At 47.7% G+C, this 25,221-nt stretch overlaps 1 protein-coding gene across 1 annotated transcript in view; it reads right to left on the bottom strand.

Moving 5' to 3' along the window:
- Positions 1-23,938, bottom strand: part of LOC149336709 (cytochrome P450 2J6-like) — a 34,039-nt gene extending 10,101 nt beyond the window's left edge. Inside the window, exons 1-5 of the mRNA XM_089553058.1 lie at positions 23,721-23,938; positions 15,565-15,692; positions 3,515-3,621; positions 1,625-1,926; positions 529-638 (exon numbers count right to left, since the gene is read on the bottom strand). Coding sequence (XP_089409184.1) covers positions 529-638; positions 1,625-1,926; positions 3,515-3,621; positions 15,565-15,692; positions 23,721-23,938 — 865 coding nt within the window. The remainder of the gene's footprint in view (positions 1-528; positions 639-1,624; positions 1,927-3,514; positions 3,622-15,564; positions 15,693-23,720) is intronic.
- Between the last annotated feature and the right edge of the window lie 1,283 nt (positions 23,939-25,221).

The following is a 25,221-nucleotide window of genomic DNA, read 5'->3' as shown; positions in this document are numbered from 1 at the left end:
CACTGGGGAACATGTGTGAGGTGCTCCCAATTTAAAAGCTGTCATGATTTTTCTAATGCATTTTTATTTCTTTTCCGACCTACTGCAAGCAGTTTGAAATATTTTACTGAGAAGAAATAATCGATATTCGCGCTGTCAGTTTTGCTTAAAAATCCGCACCATGGTTCGTGCGTCACAAGAGACTGCAACAAAATATTTACAGTTCGTTGAAACGGGAAGGTAGAATGAGAAACTGTCTGAGACCACAAGGGTATTGCCATGGGGGTAAGCTCCAGTGATCGATACGAGCAGGCTGGAGCTAGGCAGAACTACAAATATTATCATGTCGCCAATATGTATTGTATACTCACTTTCTCTTATGCAGTGTGGAAGCGGCACTTTGTGAAGAAACTTTTTCCGGGGTATCAAAAGCGAATAATTAGGTTTCATTATTGTCATCATCATTAAGAAAGTGAAAAGGGAGATGCGGAAAGTTTTTAATTGTGCTATTTAGCCCGATCGGGAATTATTCTCCGTTTCTGCACTCACGTGTAAAAGTTCCGCGACCATCTTGCCGCTTCATTTCTTGTAGGAAGCCGTCAATGTAGTCTCTCACGGCTCCGTCATGGTACGTCTGCTCGTGAGCGTCGAGCAGACTTCTGCGAAATAGGAACGAACACGTGAAGTTTCCTATTAAGCTTGAAAACGCTTCCGCTCTTCGAATTACGGGTTATAGGCTAAGACACTTTCTTTTTACAGCCAACTAGAAAAGACAACAAGATTTCAAGCTGATATAGGTCAAGCGTACCTGCTTATTGGATCAATTCCCTCAACCGCATAGGTATAAAAAAAGCGCAGTTTGATGAACCGACGACGTTGGAGAAATGAAGTGCTAAGTAAATCTTCCATAACCCAGTTTCTGAATACAAAGCATAGATTATGCGGCCACCAGTCGAGTTCATGGGGCCAGCTGTCTTGGAGGCAACAGCAACGTAGTTTTACGGACATGATAAAAAAGTTTCATTCGCGCATTCGGAGCGAATGAACCGGAAGTAATTAAAGAAAGACTTTGCTCACAGTCCTACAACGTCTTTACCATATCAACGAAGTTTGGTTTTGTTTGGTTATGGGGTTTAACGTCCCAAAGCGACTCAGGCTATGAGAGACGCCGTAGTGGAGGGCTCCGGAAATTTCGACCACCTGGGGTTCTTTAACGTGCACTGACATCGCACAAAACACGGGCCTCTAGAATTTCGCCTCCGTCGAAATTCAACCACCGCGGCCGGGTTCGAAGCCGCGTCTTTCGGGTCAGTAGCCGAGCACAATAACCACTGAGCCACCGCGGCGGCCATATCAACGAAGTAGTTGTTAAAAAACAACAAGGACAACAATTGTTATGCCATTATTAAATTACGTTTTCTTGTTGCTTCTTATGCGCGCATCTACTGTTAAGCAAATGCGCAGTTTGAGGAAATGCAGGGCAACGTACCACAACTTGTGAGGAAGAGCTAGCTCCTTTCTTCTTTACTAAAGGGTTTCTAGAAACTTAGATGCGGTGTCGGCTGTCGTCCCGGATACTTTTGAGCTCGGAGCTCATAGTTGAGCTTCTGAGCACCATGCGCTATCGTATGCTTTGGCGACTCACTCGCAGAACTGATCCCTTCGTATCATGGAGTCGTATAGCCGACCGCAGGGTCCCAGGCGCAACCAGGACAGTAGCTTGCGCAGCCAAGGGAAGAAGTTGACTGCCAGCGCCTGAGCGGAAAGCGCCGGTATGACGTCCACCAAAGCGTTCATGTCGGCGCGCTTGGGGTCATCGTACTCGAACCTCCGGCCAACCAGTAGCGTGGTCATGACGTTCGAAGTGATAGGGGTGATAACCGTCGCTGGTGTCACGGGACGGCCGCTGCGGGACGCCAGCTCGGGCAGAAGGTGCGACAGTTCTTCCTGGGCGCCAGCGGGGGACACACGTCAATAATCCAACGCTAACAAAATTTTCAGTAGACACTTCAGAACCGTGTTGTAGATCGCATAGTAACATTTCTGTGAGCGGTGCCTCAAACTCTTGTAGTGCAGTGGAAGCTAGGAGCGGAAGTTAACGGCTCCTAGAAGTGTGTGGCTACCTTGATCTTATACCCACATTGATCTCATACCTGCTGGTCACTTTCTTCAGGCTGTGCGAAAGCCGATGTATGTGGTGCTTTCTGCTCCCTGCAAGTTGTCACGCGTTTACACCTTGAACAAAGTAAGAATGGTTAGGCAGTGCCAAAAGAAACACCAAATCCGCGCCACTGAATGCATCGCTGGTGTTATGTACGTTGTGCCTCTAAGCTGCGGTGAGGAATATATCGGCCAGACAGGTCAGTGCTTCAATGAAAGAGTACGGCAGCACAAGATTGCTGTAAAAAATGGCTATGACAGCCACATGACCATTCAATGCAAAAGCTACAAATGACGTCCCTGTTTTAAAAATACTTAATACATTGCAATGCCTAAAGACAGATTAGAGCGTGAAATAATAAAAGCATATTACATCAAGCAGAGGTGGGCATATCTGCATAAGCGAGTCATCTGTGTCGCTGTCAGATGAAGAGATTAGTTTCCTTAGTGGGTCTTTGTCAGCGTTATATTCATTGCTTTGGTCCTCTTGGCACGTGTGCCTTTCTAAATCCCCCCTTGTATCTGTTGCTTTTTCTGTTTTGCTTTCATCTTTTTGCCTGCTCGTGTGGTTATTAAGGGTTTTTTTTTTCGTGAAGAAACTTAGTTGGAAGTTGGCGCTAGTCCTGTCTTGTGTGTGTTGTCTCCGTCTTTTACTGCCAGTACATTTTTTACGTAAACATGTCATGCTACAACGTCAAATCAAAGTACTCTATGGAAAGAAAAAATGATAGGTGTAGCGTTAAGAGACCGGCAGCGGGCACAGTGGGTGAGGGAACAAACACAGATCAATGACATCCTAGTCAAAATCAAGAGAAGGAAATGGACTTGGGCAGGGCATGTAATGCGAAGGCAAGGTAATTTTTGGACCTTAAGGGTAACGGAGTGCATTCTAAGAGAAGGCAAGCGTAGCAGCGGGCAAGAAACTTAGGGGGACGGATGAGATGAAGAAGTTTGCCGGGCAACAATGGCCGCAACTGGCAAGGAACAGGGTTAATTGGAAACCCACAGAAGAGGTCTTTGCCCTGCAGTCAAACTGATGATGGGAATGGTGATGATGATGATGCTGTTTCACGCTTACGTTGTGGAAACCACGCGTCATTCCTTGACGGGTTTGCATCCTTCGCCTCATTTTTTACATGAGGTAGTAGCGGCGCAGCTTATGACGAGTAGAAAAGGCACGTTAAGCAGTCTCGGGAGGAGTTTTGGGAGGCGAGTAACACAATTCTATATCCTGTGTAAACACCTGATGCTGTGCGCCGCGCGTTGCGAATCGGCTAAAACCTGTCGCGTTATCTCAGCGACACGTCGGTGTTGACGCTCCTCTATTCCCGCAGTGATGATTTGTGACAAGCGGCAACTTGTAAGTCAGCCTCACGTGTATGCGTTGCTCCAGTGTCTCTTTGCCAGCGCCAATTTTACTGAACGTCTTCAGCATGAAGCGGCGTTGCTCCTTCCATAGAGGTCCGTTGATCAGAATCAAACCTGCGCCAGAAGCAAGCACAAGGTTACAGGCACAAGGTGTTAAAGGTTTAGAAGGTTACAGTAATGAGTCACCCTGTGGCAAAGCACTTTCCAACACCAAGAGCAATGTTTCCGTTGCAGCTGGTACGACGGAACCGACGGCATGAACAAACAAGTAACTATTGTGCAAGCACCGACAAGAAGATGACCTATATTAAGACACTATCCAGTGTGAACAGAACAATGGCACTGAATCACCAATCACATGCAGCGATCATTTTGCACCATTGTGAATAGAAAAATATAACTACTTAATTCCAGTCTTGTACACATTTATAAAGCGGGTCCACTTAAGCGTTGCCGCTTGTATGCTGAACAAAGCAGATGGTAATCATTTCGAAGATTGACTGCTCATGATGTAGCACCGTGATCCCCCCGATTGGCTCCCCGTGAGAAAGCGTTCTTCTATGAAGAAAACAGCTGCTAAACTCCCAGAATTCCATCCGAGAGGCATCGTGAACAAGCTGCTATTGTTTGGTTTGGTTTGATTTATTGGGGTTTAACGTCCCGAAGCAACTCAGGCTATGAGGGACGCCATAGTGAAGGGCTCCGAAAATTTAGACCACCTGGGGTTCTTTAACGTGCACTGACATTGCACAGCACACGGGCCTCTAGAATTTCGCCTTCATCGAAATTCGGCCGCCAAGGCCGGGATCGAACCCGCGTCTTTCGGGTCAGCAGCTGAGCACCGTAACCACTGAGCCACCGCGGCGGGGCCAAGCTGCTATTGTGCTTGGGGGAGGGAGCAGACTACAGTAGACAAAGAGAGAAATGTTACAGACCTGGGGGACGCCTCTGTGCCTGACAACGTCATGCTGCTTCTTCAAAAAGGGCCACAATACACTTTGGAGCCTGGTGTTCAGGCACCCGAACTCATCGCTGCGAACAGGAAATTGGCCCTAAAAGCTAGAGATGGAGACAACCAGGACCGGTGCCTCGTAGAGGGTGTGGACTGTTTGAGGAACTATTCACCAAACTGCGTAGGTGTGCAGGGCGATAGAATGTTGAATGATGTTGTTACCTTCTTTAGGCTGAACAGCCTTTAGGAGACTGGGTTTGTTGTTTTTCCTGAGGAAATGTACGACTAGAAAGCACGTGCGGCAGTCTGTAAGAACTTTTTACAGGTCAAGAAAAGTGCTGTTAGAGTCAATATAAAATTCATCAAATTTTGCGAAAATTTCAATCTTCAAACTCTTGCCAAGGATATCAAAAAGAGCAGGGGCAATAGCCTAAATGCTTTCTTTACAGCCAAGTCCCACCAGCCAAAATTACCATTCCGAACTATTGCCAGCGAAGAAGGGTCGTGACAGAAGAACGCCAGCGGTTTCTTGCAAAAGCATCTTCAATTACTTGTTCTGGAAGACCCCTTCCTCACAAAAAATCGACAGATGTCGCAGAGTACCTACAGAGTACTGACGACATCGGCTTTGGGTTTTCGGTAGATATGAAAGATTTACTTTACTCTGTTCCTCAAGACCAGCTTTTGTCGACTGTAAAGGAATGCATAGAAGCAAACGGCGACATGTCTTTGCAGAATTCTTCACGACTGTTGGTTTATAATTTTATCGCGTTATTTCCATTTTACATAAGTTCTACTTTTATGCATTCTGACAACCTTCCTTTTTTCAGCGCAACGGTGTGTGCATAGGGTCCTGCGTGGCCCCTTCCCTTTGCGACATTTCCTTAACAAAGGTTAATCTATCCTTACATAAGCTTTTTTATTGGGGAGGGGGGAGTATAAAGGTTTTTAGGTATTGGTACGAATTTTTAGTGCTTTAAAAAAGCAGACGGCCTTCGCCTATCCCTCTACAGTAGGTAAAGTTTTAAATGGTTTGGTTTGGTTTATGGGGTTTAACGTCCCAAAGCGACTAAGGCTATGAGAGACGCCGTAGTGGAGGGCTCCGGAAATTTCGACCACCTGGGCTTCTTTAACGTGCACTGACATCGCACAGTACACGGGCCTCTAGAATTTCTCCTCCAAAGAAATTCCAGCCACCGCGGCCGGGATCGAACCCGCGTCTTTCGGGTCAGCAGCCGAGCACCATAACCGCTGAGCCACCGCGGCGGCAAAGTTTTAAATGCTTTTCACTAACATGGACTTTCTCTTTAACCCATGAACTGCCAGACACTAATGTTTTACAGGTTATAGACCTAAAACTAACCTTCCTTCAAAGACAGTTTTGCTAGGGTTATTACCCGCCTGCAAAAAAAAAAGATCTTTTGCTTTATGATTCTATGCACGCCAAGACTGTAAAAAGAGCAACAGCGCCGCACTGCCTGGAATCTTCTCTCAAGAAATCGTGCCCACATCATTTGCTTGCAAAATAGCTTTCAAAATCAGATGAGCCGACTTTCGGCTGCTGGGTTCCCTTGCTGTGTGTTGGTTTCTGTTGACGAGACCTTCAAAAACTTAAGCATGGAACACGAAGAAATACCGAGGAGGATGGTCGCAGGACACAGAATCTATGAGTGATGACCCGTATTACCATGGTTGTTACGACCTTAAAGTTTTTACGGTGATAGTCAGATAAATATGGTTTGACAGAGAGTGACGTTTTCAGCCTGCGATTCTGCGGATCCTTCTGATCTCAAGCATAGCGTCGGCCCATTCCCTGTGTTGAAGAAAATAGCGAGGAGATTTGGAAGTTGCTTGCACAGAACTGCTTTCAAGAAGCTCAAAAACTATTTTCGACGCTCAGACATTCCATGCCGCTTGCAAAAGATACACCCTGGCAAAGAAGAAAGCAAGGTTTAATTTATAAGGCATTATGAGCTTGGTTTGTTCGGCGTATATCGTCTTGATAACGGACCTCTTCCAAGGATTTCAAAAATGCGAAAATAATGCCCGAAAAATCAGGAGCTTCAGCTGAACTTGCATCATTATAATTAGTTTCTTGATCAGTGAATACGACTGGCATCAGCACAAAAAAAAAGGGAATCCTCAAGCTGCAGCAGACATATCGTAAGGAGTAATTACTCACTGTCACACGCCCAAGCGCATTCATATGGTTACAGTGGAAAGCTATACAGCTTTCAAACAAATCTGGTAGCTCAAGAAAAATTCGATCTGAACCCAGGAACGAACCCGGCATCACTGCTTCTCCGAGACAGTTCCTCTACTATCGAAGCTGAACGAGACGGCTAGAGGATGGTAGGGCGAAAGCGAATTGATCAGTAAAAGTGGTAGATGTTTAAAGCAGCTACACCGCGTAGATGTTTGAAAGCATGTGTTTAGCCTGGTTGGCTCATGGTTTTGTTTATTTATTTCTTTACTTACAGAATACTGCAGGCCCTAAAGTGATTTCAAGCAGGAGAGGCAAAATTAACAAACAGAAATACAGCAAGTTACGGTGTGGAAAACTAACATAAGGATAACAGGACACAGTAATGGAAAACAAACAAGTCAGAAACTCTAAATAAGCAATTGCTGGTTAGTCCGCACGTCTGGCGAGTATATTAGACTCAGGTTAGGCTCTAATCGGGGTAAAGCTGATCTGATCGTTCGCGCCGCGGATAGAAGTTGATGAAGATGACGACATGTAATGCACAGCGCGAGATTGTGTTGCCGTTCAACCTCTGAATTCTTACCCAAAGTTAAATCATTAGCTTGACAACCAAAGTAAATGCATTAGCTTGGCACCGATTTACGTTCTTTGGGCTCTCCTCACTGAACAGTGGCCAATCCCCCGTCGTGGGTATATGGCATGCCACCAAGGCAACAACAACAACACGAGGCGTGTCGGCTGTGGCGATAGCATAGTGCTCTCGCAGAGTAGCCAGCGAAGCTGACCTGCTCGCGCCATCGCAGTTTCGAAACCAAGTCGCGGCAATATTAATTTCCTTTCTGCATGGGCTGTTGCTATTCCAAGTTTGGACGAGGTCACTCTCAAGGCCGCCTTCCAATTTGCTATAGCTTGCGCGGTGTTCCTCCGAACATTACCGAGCTTCCTCCTATTGGCTACAGCTTGCGCGACGCTCTTCCGAACTAACCCGAGCTTACCTGCATAACGAAAGCCAAATGCCGCCGAAACCAAGGTGCATCGGGTATCTTTTTTTCTGAAATTGGAGGTAAAAAATTAAGAAAAAAACGACATGCTGTCGATGATATACGAACCGACCACCTCGAAATTCTGCGTCTGATGCTTTACCAACTAAGCCACAGCGACGGCTCTTCGATCTCCTGCTTCGGGGGGGGGGGGGGGGGGGGGGGGTTATGTGTTGTGCAACCGAATTTTGAGTGTTCACTATCGCCGCCCTCGTCTATGGCGGCGGACGTAGTAAGTAGTACGTCCAGTACGACCTGTGCCCATTAACTGAGTTGGAGAAATTTGGAGGTGGCCATTTAATATAATTTCTTTATCTTCATTTTTGATTATCACCCCAGGTTAGAAGAAGAAAAAACATCCGCGATCCTCATTGCTTTCGGTGACTTGGCTTCCACCATGTATGTCATAGCAAACCCTTTTCCCTACCCTTGTCTGCTCAATACCTAACGAGGGCCTCGATTCTGGCAGCCTTGATGACATAGATAGCATAGAGGGTTCTATGCTACCTTGTGCAATTTTTTTTTGCTTCTGTTTTGTTGTTTTAGCACACCTACCGTCCTCACCGTTCTATCACCTTCCTACGTGGCACTTTGTGGTAATACAGGACGTACTACGTCCGTCGCTATGGACGATGGGGACATGATGAACACTCTGAAGGTTCGAATACACTACACATGAATACCCCCAAAAGCAAAAGATTCGACAGTCGTTGCCGTATCTTGGTAGAACACCGCAGGCGGAATTTGAGTGTCGTGGGTTGGTACTCGATTAGCGCCAAGGAGTTTTTCTTCTGCTTTGTTTATATGCAGTTATGACTATTACCACAAGTTAGAAAAAAAAAGCTTGCCTATGCTCCTTGGTTGCGGATACTCCCAGGCAGCACAACAACATTGGCCGAACGTCGCGCAAGTGTTGGCAAAACTTGGCACGAACATCGGTCCTACACTGGCATTTGGGCCGAGCGCTACCACTTTACACATTGGCCTTACTTTCATGCCAGTTTTGGGCCAACGCTCGGCCGATCAAGCGGCCAACGCAGTCCCGATGTTCGTTCTGCAGCATGGACCAGCAAAGGTCTCATACTGGCATCCAACTTTCAAACATTGGTAGCCAACTTTCAAACATTGGTAGCCAGCTTTCGAATAATGGTTTCCAGCTTTCGAATAATGGCATCCAGCTTTCGAACGCTGGCACATGCAATTAACCCACTCGCCAATGACCGGCACTGTGGATGGATGTACATACATACCATTCTACCTAGCAAATATTCATAAATGAGGTTGCGAAAGAACTCCAGAAAAAAGACCCGTTTATTGCTTTGAGTTACAAGAATCACGCTTCTAGCGCACACAGGATGGTTTGCGCTACCACCAGCCACCGTGGGGAGTAAAGAAAAGGGGCCCAAGAGCATGGTGGCAGAGGCTGTGGGAAAACAATTTATTTTCAAGTTTGGTGCGTGCCGATCAGGTTGGACAAAGCATCTCGGCAAGCTGCTACGGCACGGCTAAGGCATCCATCAAGCGCTCAACGGAGCTGTCCTCCAGTGAACTGATCAGTCATATCCAAAGTAATCGTTGCACTCCACTTGCAAGGGGACTGCTGGACTGCATTCAAAGAAATTCCTCGCCCAGTTCTTGCACGATGGCCTCACGAAGCGCCAAGCCTGCAAAGAGATGCATGATGTCATGGTAAGTTGAATTATGGCCATCACAGAACAAAAGCAAAAATGATTAAATAACACCGAATTTTGTGAAACACAGTCATCGTGAAGACACTAGCAACATATTTTACAGGATAATTTTTAATTTCTTCTTAAGAACCAGTACCACATTAGTTGCACAAAGTGGAATTTAATTTACTAAACTTCCCTTATACCAAATGGTTTAATTTAGTTTAATGCGTCGTGTCGCACTCCCAGTAAATATATTCAATGCGAGATAAGCAAATTAATGTGATATTGAAAACATATTAGTGTATTATTTTGTTTTAATATAACTCGTATCTCTAAATTGCGAGGTAATTTTTTATTCCAGTAAACATGCACAGGTTGTAGCGTCTCTTCCACATGGACGTCAAAACAACATTTTTGATTAGTTTTATTTAATGGCGTCAAAAATGCGGCTTGCGACTTTTGACGAAATACGCTGAACGCAAGGAACTCAGGGCACCTTTGTTTTACCTTAGTTGCTTCGCATGCTTGCTATAGTTGGATTCGAAACTGCAACTTGAAAACCACACAAAAATACTAGTCTTATAGTCCAGAGTAATGCCCTTTTTCATTGCGAGAGAACTTCGGCAAAAGCTTTAACCAGTAATTGCGGATTTCCTATTGAGTCTGCAAGAGTAGAAGGCAAAAAGAAACACTACGGAAGTATTACACATATCCTTACCAACTAGTCTGCAGTGGAAAATTAATTAAGCGGTTCTGATTTCCGTCGTGCATAAGCGATAAAGGACATATTCCCGAATGCATCCTATCTCAAGTCATATGAGTTCAAACCCGCTGTTAGCCAAAGTAGTGAATCTTTAGTGAGTTCATCTCACCAAAGACGAAAAATTAAATTCTCACCATTCGGCCACAATTCCACTGCGCACGACTTCAAGCAAGCCATTTCGCAATGAGAGTGGGTACACAGAAGTCGTCCTCGTGCTTTTTGGCTCGCTCTCTTCTCCTGCCGAAAAAATAAAGGCGCATGTAGTCAAAGCAACATTTACTACAAAAACCACTTTAACTTCCAGACGTATATCAAGGTAAAAGAGTTTTAGTACTTACAAAAGATCTTGCAGGCGGTACGAACAGCGTCGGAGCTCTCCTAATATATGAGTGTGGCTTTTCGCGTGCACAGACTATGAACGGTGCTAGCTCGAGTGTGCCTGCATTTTCGTCGCGTTGGTTGTGCACGTGGTTGAGCTCCGCCGTGCAGTCAAGAATGTCTTATTGTGATGAGTCGCGCGTTTCCAAGACGAGCAGTGGAGACGATGGTGTGTGTGTGTGTGTGGGGGGGGGGTGGCTGGAGGGGAGAGAGTAATTTTCCTTTACACAGGTTTTGTGGTTCCGAGAAAAGTCCTCGAGCTGAAAGGTGGAGACAGGGAGGTGGAGGAACAGCGAAGCGCGTAGCTGCATGCGAGGGAAAACAGGTTTGAGAAAGTGACAACCAAAAAGAAAAAATAGCGCTTCGCGGGGTGGGGGGTTAGCCCGCTCCCTGGAAAAGGGCACGGCCGGGAGAACAGGTGGGGAGATATTGGACTTGAAGACTTGAAAGAGAGAGGGAAAGAGGCCAAAACACGTGAAAAGGGTTTGGAATTTTTGGAGAATGAGTCACATGGCCACAGGCAGTACAGAAAGCAATATCTACAAGAGAGAAGTGGATGGGAAACACGGAAGCGTCAAAGTATTGCTACAAAGCTGCAGCAAAAGCCTGAAAATTTTGAAGTGAAAAACTTGGAGCTTCAAGATGCATTTCGCCAAAACGACTTCAGACACTCGCGTATTTTGTGGGGCCGTATGATGTGGCTTCTGTTAGTTCAAGATAGCTTAAAATGTTACTACATAACAAAAATATAAAGAAAAAAAAATATCCAAGCAGAATGCGCGCTCTTTCATAGTTTAATGTACCGTACATGCGCCAAACAAGCTAGGTTAACATTGTCAGTCCATTTATTCAGTGGTCGTCGAAGAATCCTCAAATTGTTTGTTGGGGTGGAAGTTTCGCGCAAAAAAAGCAAAAACAAACAAAGGCATGTTGAATTGTGGTTCGCAACTACTTTCGATGGTTTTCATCAATAAAGGTGATGTTCGAAAGAAAAAAAAACCTGCGAGTAAATATGCAAAGACGTGAGCAAGAGCTATATAGCCCCCAATGCAAATTACGCAACAGAAGAATAAAATGGTCAAAAACAACAATTTCCAACACAACGATTTGCAGAAAAGGAAGGAAATAGCAAATGAGAAAACACTGGAAAGGCGCGATCACAGGGCAAGACGTAGGGAAGCGTAGGAATCGCTTAGCAGCGTGCGTTTATGAAGCACCCGCCTAATATTTCACGAGCGCAACGCATAATTCGAAATTACGAGGCGACTGCTTCGTTTCTGGACGTTGCCAAAACAGAGCACAATTTCGGTTTAGCGAATGCACTTGCGCTAATCTATTACGTTTGTATCGCGATCTCCCTGAAGCAGACACCAGCTGCGTACTGCGGCAGTGAATTCCTAGAGCGAATAAAAAAAAGTGATTTTTTTATTCCAAAAATTTAATCAAATGAAACTTATTTGATTTTTGTTGAAGGCACCTGTTGACAATTTTTGTTGAAGGCGTGTCGGGTGTAATCAGAACGTTAATTCTGATCAACAGGACTTCGATCGCAATTCTCCTAAACGTATTATTGCTGCTCACTGCGCAACTAGAGTGCAGCTTTTCCAACGGAATCATGGGTAGCTTTGCTCACAAACTGCAAAAGTGTTCGGTTAAAATATAATAATAAATAAAACCAAATCTTTGAACTCGCATGTTTTAGCGCGTTCGAAAATTATGAACTGCCGATATGGTACTCGACAATAAAAATAATTTTAAACCCATTTTAATGGATGACACAATGTTTACCAACGTTTGCCAGTATACTTTGAACACTGGATAAGCGGTGGCAATCCTAGGCCAATATAGCCAGCTCCCGGAAATGGCATAGCCAATTCTGGCAAAGAGTGGAACAACACTGGCTAACCTGGCCCATGATAGCCAGGATTCGATGATGGCACAGCCAGCAATGGCAAACAGTGGGGCAATCCTGGCTAACCTGGCCCATGATAGCCAGGATCTAATTATGGCTCAGCCAATACTGGTAAAGCGTTGGACAACCAGGGCCATTGTTGGATGTGCTAAGGAGTGGCACAACCAATATTGGATGCTCACTGGCAACTCTGGGCCTAGTTAGGGCCACGCTTTGCCAGTGGATTTCCAATATTGGCCCGCTGCCGTGTGCTACCTGGGCTGTAGGCTTCTGTCATATCTGCTATAACGAGTTCCTCTTTATTACCTCCCCGAGCTTACCGAGTTACTCCGAGGCTTCACGCAAGATTCTTGGTTGGCACCGCGCTATGTAGTGCATTCGCATCAAAACTCGCGCCAGTGATAACTACTTACCCAAATTGCGTGCCGCCTGTGAACTGCCTTGCCCAGTAAACCTTCCAACCTCATAAATACACATGAGCCTCTGCGGCCATCTTAATGCTACAGTGCTAGTACCAGTTCACTTTTTCAATCGTCGGAATTCCCACGCCCTTGGAAAGCGTCCGAAGCGCGCGACGCGCTGCCAATATTATAACCTCTCTACGCCTCCCACGGACACGGCTGTTCTTGGTGAAAAGTAGAAACGAGCCACCGGCGACGTAGGCTTCTAACTTAACAGTATCCTCAGTTAGAAAAATTTGTCCGGCGTCGGCGTCGACACTGGCGACCGTTTGAAGCCTCGCAGCAGGAGCGGACCTACTTTAGCCACCGCTGTTAGCAAAAAAACACCCAAAAGGGAGTAAATGGTTTGTTCTCTATCGCACACCCAAAAGGAGGTTTTTTCTACTCCATATGTATGGTGTTTTTGTTCACTCCCTCATATAAGGGAGTTATTAAGGAGTGAAAATGGAGTAAATTTTTTCTTCCTTATAGAAATGGAGCCCGAAAATTGCGTGATGTTTATAGTTTATTTATCCTCATTAAGGCTCATTCTTACAGTGACAGCGGAAACTGAGCTGCCCTAATGTAACTCCGCGTGCCGCATTCTATTCGCCGTCTGGAATGCCAGCGGCGGCGTAGGCGGCAGGAGTCGTCTGCTTGTCGTCTCCCTTTGTTGTACGAGCTCGTTTGGTTGGCCGTGTTTGTAGATAAAGAGGTGTAACATTATAATCAATAGTTCAAAACTGAGAAGGAGTCGCTGGGTAGTTTTCCCAGTCATGCACCACGCTATATTTGACTAAAAACCACAGCAGAAAACTTGAAAACACCCCTGATGGTAGTTTGGAATGGCAATGTTTGCTTCCATATTCACTTCATTAAGGCTTGGCTTTTCAATATGACTGAAGAAAACTGTAGCCTCATGAGCTCAATCAAGAGCTCAGGGTTGTCACTATGTTCTATCACAGTTCCATGTTCATGAAACACATAATCTGCTTTAACACATTGCGAGGACCACGCTGAAAAAAGCCTGTAAGAATTAGGCCTAAGTGGGGGCTGTAACGGGGTGGCGAGACAAACAAAGGAAAGTTAGGTATGGTTAGAGCACTGAAGGCTTCACAGGAGCAATTCAATTATGTACCGTACTGTGGCGGAAAACGGCGACAAGGCAATATCTTGTACCGCGAAAGGCGCCCGTGAAGGAGCAGAAGTGAACGGAGATCCAGCGACGATGGTTACCAAGCGGTCTTCACTCACCGCCATTATCAGACGACTGACCAGAAGCAGACGAGGGGCTAGGTGCCGGGGCGGATTGCACAAAATGGTGTTTTTTACTCCATTTCGGCACTGGTGGAGTATTTAGCACAATTAACTCCCTTTCTTGACTGGAGTAAATGCTTGTATGTCCTCATTTTAACTCCATTATTCCCTCATGGGAGTAAAATGGAGGACAGTCCACCTTTTTACTCCCCACTCATGGAGTAAATGTTTTCACAAATGGAGTAAAAAGGGTGGCTGCCACCATGTTTACTCCCTTTTGGGTATATTTTTGTTTACAGAATAGGTCACATGATCTTGTGGCGTCATCGCAATCTGCAAACCGGCTCGTGAGGAAATTAACCACCGTGGCAGGTGGCAGTAAATGAACGACTGGTCTGGAGAGGTTGCTGGGAAAGCTACGAACCTGGAAGCCACAAGCCGCCCCGGTGGCAGCACCTGCCATCGCAGGGCATTGGCACATCGCTTATCCGCTGCACCACTGCGCCAGGAGAGTCATGAGGACATTTATGAATGCAAGTAGAGAATGACCACTTCCGCATATATGGGCACTAATCCATTAACGCAATCACGCCATACCCTTAAAGCGGAGCTTATGTGCCTCCTCTAGTTTTTTTCTACGTTCCAGTGGTCGTCGTACAGTCCCTGTCACTTTGGGAAACCACCCAGAAGCTGCTCTGCGTCTTGCCTATTCCGCATGAACCTACTGCTCCTCGCATTTTACGGTTGAGTCGTTGAAGTTATTTTTTTTAATGTCTATGGGTATCTGTCATCTAACACTACGACTCTCGTTCTCCTCTGATTTTTTTTTGTTGCCCTAACTATAACCTGCTCTTAAACTTTTTCTTAAACTTCCTCATTTCGGCCTCGGGTCTTTATAAAATCCACATGTCGTCTCCACGTCAGTAATATCAGGAAGCTGATGTTTATGCTGAGGCTGATGTTTCTGTTCGCTGGCCATGACAAGATAAAAGATCGTCCGAGTTCTCTTTTTTATTGTCAGACTCGTACGCAGTTACAGAAAAATAAAACGAATCGATTTGAACGCAGTGTAAAATTTGCGTATACTTTAGTTCATTAGAGCTTATAAATGCAAATAAGCTTGTCTTCAATTGCCGTAAATTATTTCATTACTTTCATTACAGACAAATTATTTTTCTTTCTCGTTGTTTGTTACATGCTGCCTCTCTTTAGTTCCTTGACTTTCTTTCATCGCACTGTATACTTTTTGACTCAGTCCTTTTTTTCTCCTTCAATTTTATACCCAATACTCTTTCCCCCAGGGTAGCGTAAGAAATTGCTACCTGCTCCTGGTTAACCTCCTTGCCTCCCCTTCTCCACCAACCTCCCTCTCAGCATGAAGAAAAAAGAAATGCCGCGATCGCATTAAACAAGTAAATGAAGCGAGGCGTACATACTGTGAGACTTTCCAGTGATGTTAAGCGGGAATTCTTCCGGTCTGTTAAGCAGCTGCTCCTGGGACAATGCCTCCTTTACGGAGTCGAAGTCGCAGAGGAACACCACGTACCGGCTTCCAAGCGTGAGCCTGCAACCCGAATTCTTTGCTCGGCAATCGTGTCATTGAAAAAGAGAGGAAAGATACGCTTCCACCAGGAAGCTTTGAGGTTCTTGGCGTGGTAATATAAGTAGATGAGTAAATGCACGCGCGCTTGTTTGTTCTTGACCAAATGTAGTAGGTAACGAAAAAGCAGGAGAGGATATAAATCGGCGTATGCAACTGAAGACGGTAGTAATAATGCAATTCTGGTTTCACACAAGCTGCAGGTGAACTTGGGCTCTGCTTTCTCATCATGGAAAGCAGGATTTCGGACATGGTTCAGGGTTTCTTTTTTGCTACAAGCGGATGACATTTTTTTCTGCGAAACATTTTTCATTGCGCTGTTCTTACAACATCATGGATTGCTAGTTATGAACTGGGTATTTTTTTTCTGGATAATCATCAAATGTCCTCCACCATGTGAGCTCATGTGACAGGTTTGTTTGGCTAAATATAATGTTTGATTTGGTGGTTAGTGCATGTACCGGAAGAATGTGATAGTTAGCTGGGAGACAGGAATAATGGTCTCTTTCAGCTTCTAGTTTATAGAGTAATGGAAGAAAGCTTACACCATCAGCTGACGGTTTACTACTTCAGGGGAGAAAATATTTGGCTCCGAAGCTTTTCCCTTAAATGAACTTTTGTAAATGCATGGCATAAATAGCGATTTGATACATTTCCCCATGGCTGAAAAACAGTAACACAGTAAGAAACAACTCAGCCAAAATTAGCCTGGGCCGATTAAAATATTTCAAATATCAGCAACGCTAGTGAACGCTGCATCTCTATGAGGTCTTGCTGGGGTCAGCGAAAAGTTTACCCCAGAAAAAGAAGGATTGAAAAACGCACTGACAGGCAGCACCATGTTTCAAAAACTGTTAATTATTTTTCATGCGATTTCTCTGTACCGAATGCCACTTTTGTTCTTCTTTCACATCTATCGCTCGCGTGACAAAACGCAATTGTTGGCAATGTTTCCCGACAAGACAGTCTGCACTATCATATCTTTTATGTTTAGCTCGCGACATCTGTACACGCGTACATTTCTAGAACAACTACACCGGGGACGCCTACTAGTGTCTGAATTTCGAAAATTCTGTTTGCTCTAACGCCACGTACAGATGTAAAGACAGCCGCTATATGTACAGATTTAAACGCCTGTTCGAGAAAAAATTCAGCCCACATGAGAGCACCAACTATCAAACTAAGATTTCACATGTCCTTAAGGTGGGGTGAGAGAGAGAGAGAGAAAACTTTATTTACAGAGGAATTCGGGGCACGCCCCAGGGTCCCCGCACGACCCCACTGCACTCAAGTGTTTATGTTCCGAAGGTCCATAACACTGGTAGCACGGCCGGTGGCGATGGTCTGCACGGCCGGGTCCTCCGAGCGCAGCAGGGTCTCCCAGTCCTCCCAGGTCTTGAGGTTCTCTAGGTCCCGCGGGGGAGGGTCCGCCGGGCAGAGGGACAGGATGTGGAGGGAAGAAGCGAAGGGTTCTGGGCATAGAGTGCATGCCGGAGTGGGGAAGGAGGGATGATAATGGGCTAGGGTAAGGGGTGAAGGGAGTGTGTGTGTCTGTAGTCTGCGCCAGAGTGTTGCGTGTTTGTTATCTAGGGAGGGGTGGGGCGGGGGGTAGAGCTGGCGTAAGGCTCTGTGCGCCTGGGTCAGCTCACTGAATGAGTGCATGCGCTCCTTCGTGAATCCCCGATCAGAGGCCACCTGAGCCCGGTTTAAAGAACCTCGGGCTAAAAGGTTGGCGGCCTCGTTTCCGGGATTCCCGGAGTGCGCGGGCACCCATATCAGCTCCACTTGGCGGGGCGGGGGGGCATCGGGCGAGTCCAGTATGCCAAAAGCAGGGACATGGACTCGGCCTCGAGCAAAATTTAGAATCGCAGTTTTAGAATCGCTTAAAATGTACCGGGCTTCCGTGCGGGTTATAGCAAGGGCAATGGCGGCTTCCTCTGCAGCCTCTGGGGACGTGTCTGGAGGGAGAGGTAGTGTGAGGAGGGCGGATAAAGAGGAGTCCACCACAGCTGCTGTCGCTTCATCACCCGTGCAGGCAGCGTCCACCCACACGGCGTCCGGCTGGGGGCCGTACGCTCGATGAAGTGCCTTCGCACGGGCTCTGCGGCGCTGCTCATTGTGGGACGGGTGCATATTCCTCGGGAGCGGCCTGATGAGGAGCTCTCGGTGAAGGGATTGTGGGATGGCGAGGAGGGTTGGGTCGTTGGCCGGTATTTTGATTCCGAGGGTGTCCAGGATATACCGACCTGTGGAGGTTTGTGTGAGCCTTATGTTTTGGGCCTGTCGGTGGGCCTCCACCAGTTCCCCGATCGTATTGTGGAGGCCCAGGCCTAGTAATCTGTCTGTGGGTGTGTTGAGGGGAAGGTGAAGTGCTACCTTGAATGCCTTGCGAATCAAAGCATCCAAAGCGTTTATGTCATGTTTGGATAGGTGTAAGTATGGGGTAGTGTACAGCACACGGCTGAGGACAAAGGCATGAATGAGGCGACATAGGTCGTGCTCCTTCATGCCTCTATGACGTCCCGAAACCCTGCGGATGAGGTGCGATATCGCGCCTACAACCTGCTTGAGTTTCTTGAGGGTGGTGGTGTTTTTGCCATCGTTCTGGATGTGCAGGCCCAATACACGCAGGGTTCCAACCTCAGGTACCGGGTCACCATTCAGTTCAATGGCAATGGGGGAGCGGGGGCAGCGGTGGTTCTTAGGCCGGATGAGGAAGAGTTCGGACTTCTCTGGGGAGCAAGACAGTCCGATGGTCCGCGCGTAATTTTGGGTGAGGGTGGCTGCTTCCTGTAAGGTGTTCTCTATGTCTCCGTCACTGCCGTGAGTGGTCCACAGGGTGATATCGTCGGCATAAAGAGTGTGCTTCAGGTGGGGAATAGTGGCCAATTTTCGGGCGAGGGAGATGAGGGTAATGTTAAAGAGAAAGGGAGAAAGGACGGACCCTTGAGGGGTGCCGATACTCTGAAGAGTGTAGGAGAGGGAAGACAGAGGGCCGAAGTGTATCTCAGCTGTGCGGTCAGTGAGGAATGCTTGAATGTATGCATACGTGCGCACACCCACATTCAAGGGGAATAGAGCAGTCATGATCGCCTGATGTTCAATGCGATCAAAAGCTTTGGAGAGATCCAAAGCTAAGACTGCCTTGGTGTGACCCGGAAGAAGCGGGTCGAAAATGTCGTGTGAGAGTTGCAGCATAGCGTCCTGTGCGGATAGATGGGGGCGAAACCCTACCATGCTATGCGGGTAAAGATTGTTGTCCGCCATGTCACTTGTGAGTCTCGCTAACACAACATGCTCTAGGAGCTTCCCAAGGCATGAGGTTAGCGAAATAGGGCGAAGGTTTTGAAGTGTAAGTGGTTTGTTGGGTTTAGGTATGAATATTACCTTCGCGTGGCGCCAGGACTGCGGGAGGTTACCCTCCCTCCAGCACTGGTTGAAGTATTTCGTAATGTGGGTGATCGATTGGTCATCCAGATTACGGAGCATGGAGTTTGTGATTTGGTCTGCACCAGGTGCGGAGTTGGCGCGGAGAGCCAGGAGGGCCGCTCTGACTTCCGTCTCCGTGATGTCGGTGTCGAGTGTTGGATTTGCTTGTCCTGTGTAGTGCGGTAGAGGTATGGGGCCGCCTGGAGATGTGTACATGGTTCGAAGTGTGTCTAGAAGGGTGTCGGGATCGTCAATGTGTTCATGTGTGAGGCGTGTCACGTGGTGCTGTGTTGCTGATTTGGTGCGCGTGGGGTCAATGAGGTGTCGGAGGAGTTGCCATGCGCGTTTGCTGGACAGGTTTCCGGCGATGCCGTCACATATCTGTCCCCAGTTGGATCGGCAGAGCTCCTCAGAGTGCTGTTGGATTTGTGTCTGCAGTGCGGCCAGCCGCTTCTTAAGCGTTCTGTTGTGTTTTTTGCCTTTCCAGCGTTCTAGGATGCTGTGATAAGCCTCCCAGAGGTGGGCTAGGCGTGTGTCAAGGGTAGGTGTTTCGGTTGTAGTTTCAATGTCTCGCGTGTTGTGGTGAATGTCATGCTTGAGTGACTGCACCCATTCGTCGATGTCTTCAATGGGAGTGTCTGGGAGGGCGGTGCGTACAGCGCGAAAGGCATCCCAGTTAATGAGTTTGTGTGTTGTATTTGCGTGACGGGGTGCTTTGTACGGGACAGTGATTTGTGTAATGTAATGATCACTGCCCAGTGTATGTTGTGTTCTGTTCCAGGTAACGCCGCGGATACAGCGGCTCAGCGTCAGGTCCGGACTGGTGTCCATGCTGACACTGTTGCCGATCCTCGTAGGCGTCTGAAACGTGTTGTGCACAGTGAGTTGGAGGTTCTGCAGGAGCAGCCAGAGCCTGCGACCTCGATGTGTCGTGGTTGTGTATCCCCAGTCAGTATGCTGACTGTTGTAGTCCCCGCCGATGAGTAGGGGATATTTCCCTGCTAAATGATGTAGGTCTCGCAGAAGTGATTCTAGCGAGGCCATCGGCTGGGACGGGGGGTGGTATATGTTTGCTATAAATATGGAAGGAAGTGAATGTGTGTGATGTATAAGTTCAGTGATCACGCAGGGCGTCTCAGACGTGATGTGATGAGTTTTGTAGGTGAGGCTGCGGTGGACAAGTGTGGACGCCCTGGGTGTGTTAGTGGTATCTGAATGTGTAGATGTGTAGGAGGGGAGGGTTGCCCGGTGTGCAGTCTCCTGTAGAAGTAGTATGTGGGGCGTGGGTGTGATGGTGGGAAGGAGAAGTTGCAGAGGCGCGCGCTTTGCCCGGAAGCCGCGGCAGTTCCAAGTTAAAATGGGTAGATAATTAGTGTTCCCCCCCGCCATATTGGATGGTAGGGAAATTGAGGATGGAAGTAAGACGGGTATCAATTGGTATGTGTGGCTCAGGATAGGTGGTTTGTGCTTGCGGAGGAAGGATGGGGGGAGTGGAGGGGGTTTGAAGTTGGGTGAAGCGATGGTTAAGATTATGTTCCAAAAGTTCCATCATCTTGGTAAGCATAGCGTCCATGCGCTGCTCAAGTTTTTCGGTGAGGGTGGCGGCAAGGTGATTGAATCTGGCCTCGAGACGTGCGTCTAGCTCTTTTAGTTTGTGGTCAAATTTGGCTTCGAGTGCTGCTAATTTAGCGTCTATTTCTGAGGGTACGGGAGGGGGTGTGGCGTCTGTGGTGCGTTGTTTCTTTGCGGGAGGGGTGCTCGATGTGTCTGTGGATGATGGGGTCGAGTTAATGACAGCGGGTGCGGGTTTAGGGGGCATGGAGGGTGCGGGGGTGCTTAGGAGGGAGGAAAGGCGGCTTACCTCCTCACGCAAGGCCTTGAGCTCCTGGTCTCTCGGATCTGCCTGGGAGGACTGGGGTGGTGGGGGATGACGGGTAGCCTTGCCAGAAACGCGGTCTGCCCAGGTGAGACGCGTGGCGTTCTTGCTGCCATTCTGCCGGCTTGTAGAAGGCGACCGGGAAGTCGTCGAGCTGCGTCTGCTGGCTGTGCCTGGTTGATCGCAGCGGGAAAGCCGCGATGTATCCGGAGGATAGAGAGCGTTCTTCGGAGACGCTAGTTTGCGGCACCGTCCATTGCAGTTCCCGGTGCCGGTCATATGAGGGCCGCCGCAGAGAATGCAGCTGGGGGTGCATGAGGGCACATCTTCCTTTGAGTGGGACTGCCCGCAGCGGGGGCACTTATGAGACCTTGGATGGACGCACACATCCGCCCGGTGACCTGGGACGCGGCAGTTCGTGCAGGCGTCTATATGCCCTCGGTACGGTGTGCATCTGTGGAGGGCTCCTCCATAAAGAACTGCGCGTGGGACAGGTCCAGCCCGGAAAGTTATTAAGATGGAACGCGTGGAGCCCATTCGGCGGGCGTCCACGATAAGGGCGTCTGGGTTGCCGGTGAGCAGGTCTTGCAGGAGCTCTGACGGGGTCTCATTCCAATAAGCATTGGAGATGACTCCGCGTACTGCTCCGTCCGGCGGGGCTATGTAAGGTGCTACGGCGAATTCCTTGCCTTGGTTTGTGATGGTGTTCACCCGAACCAGAGCGAGCGCGTCATCCTTTAGGGGCGTGCTTACGGTGCAGGTGTTGTTGACCGGGTGTACCCTGATTTGGGTACGCGCTGGCTCCTTAAGCTGGGACGCCGCTTGGAGGATGGCCTCTCGTAGTTGTCGGGGTGGAAGCAGGTCCAGCTGCAGCCCGCCTCGTGATCTAAAAACGATCTTGTAATCTGCAGCCGGAAGCGGTGGCTGCTGCCGCGAACGCTGCGCAGCTGTGCGCGTTGCTTGCAGGTGCGCTGACTTTTCAAGGCATGGAGACTTGGGGGTACCGGTAGCAGAGGCTGCGCCCTCCTGGCGTCGGGTTGTTGAAAGGACGTCCTTGGAGCGGGCAGGCACACTAAGAATGTGCGTCCAGTCCCTTGGGTCGTAGTCGTTGGGGTTTAGAACCTCTCCCTGCACCTGCACCTCCATGATGGCGTTGGTGGCGGAAGCGTCCGTCGGAGTAGGCCTAGCTTCCAGCGGAGAGAGGCCTAGCTCAGGCGGAGAGGTCACAGAGAAGAAAGGGCCGTGGGTGCCCGAAAAATGGCGTAGGCGGGCCAAAAATTGATGGCGTACAGCGCTCACATTCGCAGATCCGTGGGTGGTGAAATTTTGGCTGATGATGCTGGCGATTGGCGAATTCCGCTGTCTTTGTGCGGAGCCGATGTGGGGTGCGTCTGTACTACACGGCCAATGGGGTGAGATATTCAGTTATTAAAACGTTCTGCAGCAATATCAGAATCAAAGCTCCGTTATTGAAACTTCTCACAAATGATGCAAAGAAGCTGTAGTTGAAGCGATGAAATTTTGACGAACAATTTTTACAATGTCTTTATTTTTATATTTATTTTTACAGATTTATACCGTTCTTCCTATATGGCCTGAAACACAGCGCTGAAAGAAGCAGTGAGAGAAGGCGCGTAAACGTTGTAGGAGCGGTAGCAGAATTATCCACGTAGAATGAAAAAATTGCCTACAATCTTTTCTTCGTCGCCAATCAGGGAATTTGGTCGAACTTCCTTATGCTTTCCTTGCTTTCGGTGACTGTTGGCTTTCTTCGCATATATGTCATAGTTAGTCCCTCATTTGCCTACCCTTTGCTGCTCAATAGTTACCAGAGGGCCTCGGTTCTGGCAGTCTTGATGCCATAGGTAGCATAACAGGGTTCTCGCACATTTTCCACCTTCGCCGTTCGATCAATTTCCGCGTGTTACACCTGCGGTAATACAGGACGTACTACGCACGCCTTTGTGGAAGAGGGTGGAATTGGTGAACACTCTCAATGTTCGGTTGCATGCAAAATAAATACGCCTGAAAGTAGAAAATTCGGCAGCCGATGTCATAGCTTAGTAGAGCGCCGCACGCGAAGTTCGGAGGTTTTGGGTTTTTCTTCTTCTTTGGAATAAATATTTCAGCCGTAAAATAATCACACTATTAAGTTCTCGTTCATAAACGCCACATTTTAAGAAAAATTGGCGGGGGCTTAGGTTTGGTTAAGCCTGGTAGGCTGCGAAAGCGAGCGCAGCGCCTCTAACGGAAGGAACGCGGCGCGCCGCGTCTGAAGAAGGAACGCAGTGCGCCGCGTCTACAAGTCACGCGTGGCTACCGGCCGCTGCAGCGCGACGACTCGACTTGGTAGCCCATCTCTCACCCTTGTATGACGTCACGCTATGACGTCACTAGGCATGGCATGACGCCAGAGGTCATTCTAAATGTCGCGCGTGGCTACCGGCCGCCGCTGCGCGACGACTCGACTTGGTAGCCCATCTCTCACCCTGGTATGACGTCAGAGGTCATTCTAAAGGTCAAACGTGGCTACCGGCGGCCGCTACGCGAAAGGCCGTTCATGAGCGTAGTATTGCTTTCGCAGTAGAAAATGACAGAAACATTTCCTTATGCTTTACGCGATTTCTGTGGCTGTTGGCTTCCTTCAGATGCATGTTATAAATTGTGAGCGTAAGTATGCAACATACCCAAACACGTTGCCGTACTTCTGCCTGAGGGCCTCGACTTCCCGGTATCCGTTCTTGAGCATAAAGGGCACATTGCCCAGAAATGGCACGCCGCCTGGACCGGGCGGCAAGTCGCTCCGCATTCTCTTCTTCAGCCAGTCACAGATGTACTGAAACAGGACTGCCGCGATCCCGGCTACCAGGCCTGTGGTAAGACCCTTCAGGAACAGAGACAGCATGATTCCTTTTGCTGTGTCCTCGCTCTACACCACGAAGCTTCTATAATGCAAGGGTCTGCAAAATAGGCCCTCGTACCTGCAAGCACGGACAGATAAGGAGAAGCATGAATATATTCCGATAGCAGTTTGCCTGAGCTAGACTATGCCTCCAACTTACCGGCGGTACCTCGCCTTGTCATGCGTTCTCTCGAAGCAAGCCTTATTGTTCCACTATAGTCATAGCCTGACCCTATAACATACACTGAGCGTGTAACAGCAACTTGTACCAAGCTTTAAGAGAAAGGCCAAGCGCTCTATGGAGGTTCGACTTGGACCAGGATGTAGGCAGGTGCGTTGATAAGGTCGGCATATTTTTTAACGCACGCTTTGTTTGAAAATAAGTACAGATAAATTGAAGAAAATTTTAATTTTTAAATCTAGCAAAACGTCTTCAATGAAAAGCTCGCAAAGGATGGACAGAAATTTCCTCATAAGTTTAATTTCATAGGTGAGTTTAGCGTGGAATTTACACCATAGCGCTGACAGTTTTTGCAGTCCAATATGGTGCCATCATGATGGTGCTGCATCATGATGCTGCGTCATGATGCAGCATCGCGAAACCAGCCTTGTGACAGATACGCTGTGCATTTACTGCGGCCTCGTGCAACCTGGTTTCTTCCATAAGGGTGCGTTTGAGGGTAAGTGCGTAGTCGCCAGACAATCTTTAAAAATACCGCGTTTGATTTAAAGCTAAAAACAAACAACGCCATTGAACCGGTTTTGATTATAACAGCATCAATGGATATTTGTTCTACACTGCTCTACATCATTACTCTACATATTTGTTCTACATATGCTCTACAACATTTACATCAGTTTTTCGCAGTAGAATCCGCCCTGAAAAAGGTAGCGCATTTATCTTTGTTACTCAGCAACGCAGGAACATTTCAAAATATGCTGATGTTGTGAAGATTACTGCCTATAACAATGTACTGTAAAATTTGCGCACAGCGCTGCCGTCGCTTTTTTTTTTACCCTGAACACACTTAAGCTTGGACATCTATTATAGGATAGGACAGACGATCAAGCCACTAAAGTAGTTGTGTGATAATATAACGCGGAGGCAAAATTTTTACCGCCCAAAACTTAGGTCAGCGCACACAGGCAGAATCAGCAACTAGAAATTGAAAATGGAAGCAGAGGGCAGCAAGACAAAGGAGTGGAAGCAAATGCCAGAAGGCAAAAAGTCTCTTCCGCGCCGCTGGACTAAACCTACCCAAATCTATGTTCGAATATATAATGCT

This window comes from Amblyomma mixtum, chromosome 7 (assembly GCF_055824585.1).
Source record: "Amblyomma mixtum isolate Tamu chromosome 7, ASM5582458v1, whole genome shotgun sequence".
In the NCBI taxonomy this organism is placed as follows: domain Eukaryota; kingdom Metazoa; phylum Arthropoda; class Arachnida; order Ixodida; family Ixodidae; genus Amblyomma; species Amblyomma mixtum.
The sequence above is the reverse complement of the archived record's forward strand: the minus strand, read 5'-3'. Positions and strand labels throughout refer to the sequence as shown.